The sequence below is a fragment of the Nicotiana sylvestris genome, chromosome 10, assembly GCF_000393655.2.
Source record: "Nicotiana sylvestris chromosome 10, ASM39365v2, whole genome shotgun sequence".
NCBI classification, from domain to species: domain Eukaryota; kingdom Viridiplantae; phylum Streptophyta; class Magnoliopsida; order Solanales; family Solanaceae; genus Nicotiana; species Nicotiana sylvestris.
In genome coordinates, this window is record NC_091066.1 from 3,579,311 (window position 1) to 3,585,537 (window position 6,227).

Consider the following 6,227-nt stretch of genomic DNA (forward strand, 5'->3'; position numbering starts at 1 on the left):
TCTTTGTGTAATGTATTGTACGATTAGGATTTCTTTTTGGGAAAAAATTGGTGGATGGTGCTAGGGTTTGGGAATTTGAGAAATTGATAAAATTTGGAATTTTATCTGCTTCGTCCTCAATAATCCAGAAAGAGGATTATAATTCTTGTAGTAATAGGCCCAAAGTTAAACACATTCTCACTGTAAGACCTGCTTCGGCACTTTCATTTGTAGTCTTTATCGTTATTTTTGTTTGAACATTGTTATAGTATAGTAACATAAAATCGTCTTGGTATTCTGTTGTTCCCTAATTTAGTCAAGATAGAGAAAGCTAAGGATCTATTAATCATAAAATGCATCAGTTTGCCATTGCAAATTGGAATTGCTCTTTATTCTAACTATATAGAAGAGCCCTTGAGCAAGCAGGAGACCGTTGTCATCTCCGGGGGCGGAGCTAGAGCACGAGCTTCGGGTTCAGCCGAACTCAGTAGCTTTTGTTCAAACCCTATATTTGTTTTAAGAGATTTATTGAATATCTATAAATTACTAATATAGAATCCACTAACTTAAACAGTCAAGAATTTTGAACCCATAAACTTTAAATTCTGGCTCCGTCTCTGGACTTATCTGCTTGCCGACACGAAGGCAGTTAGGTATTTTCATTTGCCTTTTGTGCTATGAGAAATTTCCCTGTGCTTCCGTACAACAACACGTAGCTAAAGTTGGTTGACCATGCTGTCTATGAGATAACAACGCACAGAATTTTTGAACTTTTTCCGCGTAACCTTTCTGTTGTCTCTTCCCCCATGCCTCACTATTTTCTGCTTTATTCCTCAATTTCAGTCCAGCTATTCTCGTTTTGCCAATATGCCGCTGGTGAGGCTTTCTCCATTACTGCCTCCGTGAATTTTGACTGGAAGTGACATCTTCCCTGCTCAAAGAAAATAGATATTCAATTTGTTGACTTTCTCTTCTTGGTCCATCCAAGTAGTTTCTCATATATGTTGTTATACCACACACAGACTTGACGTTGTATGAATTGAAAGCCTCAGCAACTGGGAAAACCGTTAGTTGTGACCAAGACTTTTGCACTAATATGTTTAATGCTCCCTACTAAGATTGCAAAGTGGGAGCACCCTGTGAATATCAGGTTACTTATGCTAAATGTTGCCAAATGAATTCATGATTGACTTGGATGACTACTATCGGGGAATCTGTCGTTCAATAGCTTTTCTTTGGTAGCCACTGTTTTACTTCATCGAGTTCTACTACCCTATCTTATTTTCTTGTTATACAAACAATATTCGAAATCTGCTTGTGGTTACATAGATTCTATTGCAGTTACTTGGTAAGAGAAACAAATAACAAAATTTGTTTCTTACACCTGAAAAAAGATAGATTTGTTGTAGTAGCAGCATTCGGGCACCGCTGCTTCAAGTATAAATGAAACATATGTTGCATTGCATATAATGTAGATATTTAAATTTAGATGAATTGCAATGATTACTTTAAAACCTTTCTCTTGAGCTGGAGAACATGGGTTGCACTTTTCTTTAATATATCCAATTAAATAACTTCTTTCCTAGCTGATTAATTCTGTTTTTTGTCGCTATATATTATGTGTGGTTTCTTAAATGTAAATAATGCTACTCAAGCATGTGATATCGTATATTCTTTTCAGCAAGTAATTTATCTCGTGATGACATGTATGTAGCTTACATGTTTTTTTTTTATCGAAGATAGGTCTACTTATGAGTGCTTTGATTCTCTCTTTACAACTCTTTGAACGCTCTCAATGCTAATGGTGACCCCCAAGGTTCAACGAATGAATGAAACTATGATCGTACCTGGATAGAGATGATGGTCTTCCTCTGATGTCTCCAAGTCGGCCATAATAGAATAGATAGTTCGCTTAGGAACTACTCATGATTCTAACCGTAAAAGAAAGAGCATATGCAGATTGTACTACAACTTGAGCTGACGGCTCCAAAGATGTATATGATGGATGCGTAATAGCTGCCTATGTTTGTGCTAATAGCAGGATCAATAATGCAATTGAATCGTTTATCCGATATACGATTTCAATTTTTCAAGACATGGAATGGAATTGGTTTGGCTAATGAAAAGAACTTGTTGTTACAACTATAAGGTACCAACTTGGCAAGTTTTCTTTACATACCATTGAAACAGAACAAAAGTTAATAGTATGGTTATTCTGCTGTTTTGCAGTATTTATAGATTTTCTATTATTATTGTTTGCTTTATGCACTACAGATACTCTTTTATGCCTTTGTAAGAAATACTTACATTTGGAATGCATAGTTGCACCAAAAAAAGCTAAAAGAGTGCAACACCAAGTTATCTTTGTTGTTGAATGACTATAAGCACAAGTATATTGACCTCTTAATTTCTAGAATTGTATTCTATTGCAATGTAGATCAATAACTTTCAACCCATTAGTAAGTATACACTGCTCGTCAAGACTTATGTGGCAAAAGCATCAGATGTTAGTTTTATCTCTCCAATAGTAAAACACAGAACTTCTTACGTATTGCGAATGCTCCTGCTCAGGAAATGTTAACTAATCTTACAAGTGATTTTTGTCTTTATCACAGAGCAATACTTTTTAAACAAGAGTTACCATGGTACTCTTTACGCTATCAAATAGTATTTATCGAAATAAAATACGCTTTAATCCAAAGTCTTGGCCCAGGCCAATCCCATCTAGTATAGCTTAGATGGAAGGGATTGATTTTATAAACTTTATTTGGAGAAGGAAAAACTGATTCCTATATACCTAAATGACCACTTTTGGGCTGGGATGTTGTCCCCACAAAGAAGTGAAGGAATGCATGCTTTCTTTGACGGATTCATCACCCGCCAAAGCACTTTGAAGCTATTTGTTCAACAATATGAGTTAGCCATAAGAGCTAAGTTCGAGAAAGAATTGGAAGCTGAATATAGGTCAAGGTGCTTTGAACCAAAATGTTTATCTGAATTTGCATGGGAGGAAAAACTTCAAACATGTTATACTCGTGAAGTGTTTGAATTTTTTCATCAAGTACAGTTAAGGAAACTGTATCATTGTGAAATTAACACCCCTGAAGACCATCAAGCAGTAGCTGGAATGGAGAATTACATTATCGCAGATTATTCGTTTAGGAGTTTTAACACTAGAGATCCATTTGTATTCACGGTTGAATATACACCTATTGGTGAATATCTAAGTTGCAGCTGCAAGTGGTTTGAAACAGGAGGTATTCTACGCTGCCATATACTTAAGGTGTTGTCTCATAAGAGGATTAAAAATGTTAATGAAAGGTATATATTGAAAAGGTGGAGAAAAGATATTGTCCGTCCGCACTTGAAACGTTTCTTTCTAGGAGGTTACCCACGTATGCCTTCTGAATACATGATGTACATGGAACTATTAAAGCATTTTGAACGGTTCTGTGATGTTGCATTGGACACTGAAGTGATGAGGCGGTATATTAAGTTTGATTAGAACAGATTGGAGCATGACCTTTTGAATTGTGATGATGATATAATAGTTCCAAATTGGGAATCGGAAGCTACACATGAGGGTGAGGGTGAGGGTAAAGGAAGAAATATAAGAGATCCTAGATACGTAGCTTCTCGTGGACGTCCAAGGTTGAATAGATATAGAGGCGAATTGATTCATACTTTAGAAGTTCACAAACGAGTTGTGGAAGTGGAGTTAGAGGTAGAGGTGGTGGTAGAAGTGGTTGTAGAGGTGGTTGTATAGGTCGTGGTAGAGATCGTGGTAGAGGTGGTGGTAGAGGCCGTGGTAGAGGTAGTGAAAATCTTCGGCTAGCGGAAGGAATTGAGGTAAAGTATAACAAATTATTATTATATTATTTTTTTGAAAAATACATTGCTTACTAGTCTTATTTACTCTAATTATAGCGATGGTACAACATACCACCACAGAGTAGCTTGCCTGATCTAAACGATGAAGCAAACTGGGAAATACAAGACTTGACTGTTTAGTTTGAGATGATTTAAGTTTGAATTTTATTTAATTTGATTTGAGATAGATTTTTTTGAATTTTTTGACTTTGTTTTGTAATAAGTTTAAACATGTAGTATTATAATTGTTATTGTCAAATATTTCATTTTATTGTTACTTCATTTTAATTTAGAGGACTAGGCTAACAAAATGTGATTAGTTGCAACTAGCTAGTACAGAAGTGAAAGACTTGAGAACCTTAAAATCAGTTCAAACTAAAAATTAAAATACTCACATTTAGTTACTAAACCCCTACCTTTCAACCCTACCTTCAACATTCAACTTAAAACCCTACATTCAATACCTATCTTGGTATTCCTGCCTTCAACCCTTATATTGAACGGTTTTTCCCCTTAAAATTTCAACATTCAACTGCAACCAATTTATAACCCTATCTTCAACCAAATACTCCAAGAGGTCAATGTAAAATCAGTGTAATCTTTCCTTTTTGAATACAAAACCTACCCATTTAACTTTCCTATGTAGCATTTACTCTTAGAATATATTAATAACATACGAACCTATTTAACTTCCCTATGTAGCATTTACTATTATTACTATTATTATTATTATTATTATTATTATTATTATTATTATTATTTTCTGTATTTTTTCTCTATCTTCCCCTTTCAATATTTTTGTATATTGAAAGGATAGATAATATTTCATGTTGATCGTCATTTGTTTTGATATAAAGGACACTGCCACCATACGACAGAATTAACAAAAAAAAAAGCATTTACTAAATATTACATTTAAGTTTTTTTTGAATGATAATTTAAAAAAGAAAATTATTATAGTAAATGTCATGACCCGAATTTTTCCACCTTCGGAAATCGTGATGGCACCTACTCGTGAAAGATAGGCAAGCCGACAGTTACAATTACCACCATTATTATTAATTCAAACAGGGACAGATAATAACTAAAACAAAATAATTATGAAATGCGGAAGTGATATTGCAATCCAACAATTCTAATACATAGCTACCCTAATGATCTGGTGTCATAATCCATGAACGACTAAGATTTACTACCAATATAAGTCTGAAAGGAGTACAACTGTTCTCGAAATAGAAGAGACAGAAGAAACTAAAACGGGGAAAGGGGACTTCAGGCTCTGTGAACGTCAGCAGATCTACCTTGGTGTCGCTGGACTAAAGGCGACAACCTCGAATCTATCCACAAGGTTCGGCACCGAAATTTGCACAAAAGTGCAGAGTGTAGTTTCAGTACAACCGATCCCATGTACTGGTAAGTGTCAAGCCTAGCCTCGGCGAAGTAGTGACGAGGTTGGGACACGACAATCATATAAACCTGTGCAGTTAAATCATATACGAGCAGAACAATAATAACAGAAAATAACAGCTAAAGATGGGAAGGGGAAACATGTTGCGGTGAATATCAATTGTAACAGTAATTCAATAGGGAAGTATAATGAACACCATATTTGTATCAACAGGGATAATGAAACAGTAACACGTGTACGATATCACCATTCGTGTTTTTACTCTCATCCTCACGATAAGAAACAACGAAAATGGCACGACATCACCTTTCGTGCATTAACTCTCATAATCGTAGCACGACATCACCCTTCGTGCATTAGCTCTCAAATCATGGCACGACATCACCCTTCGTGCATTAACACTCACAATACCGGCACGGCATCACCCTTCGTGCATTAACACTCACTCACAATATCATGCACGACATCACCCTTCGTGCTTTACACTTTTCCTCACCCAAACAATAGAAACAATACATCTTGACAAGGGAATCAACAATGGAAACAATAACATCCCGGCAAGGGAATCAGCTATAACTAATCTCGTTTCAATAGTTAACTCCACGAAATAAGTCTTAACTTGAGTCAATACTCAACAATGATCAATTACCAAGAAAATATCATAGGTCTTTTTCAACATAGATAATCCTCAATTTAAGCATGAACAGTACAAAATAAGAGCCACAACAATCACAGTATAAGACTCACTTGCATGCTCGACACCAACACATAGATACTCGTCACCACATCCATACGTCGTACTCAATACTAACACGTAGCAAATAAGACCACAACTCATATTCCCTCAAGCTAAGGTTAGACCAAACACTTACCTCAATTCCACGGCCAAAATCAAGCCTCAATTACCGCTTTACCTCTTGGTTCCACTTCCAATCAGCTTGAATCTAGTCATAATTTACTTAATAACATC

At 35.7% G+C, this 6,227-nt stretch overlaps 1 protein-coding gene across 1 annotated transcript; it reads left to right on the plus strand.

Moving 5' to 3' along the window:
- The first annotated feature begins 2,827 nt into the window (after positions 1 to 2,827).
- LOC138880407 (protein FAR-RED IMPAIRED RESPONSE 1-like) lies at positions 2,828 to 3,484 on the plus strand. The gene has a single exon (XM_070160509.1). It carries the CDS (start codon positions 2,828 to 2,830, stop codon positions 3,482 to 3,484), a length of 657 nt encoding a protein of 218 aa, XP_070016610.1.
- The last annotated feature ends 2,743 nt before the right edge of the window (positions 3,485 to 6,227 follow it).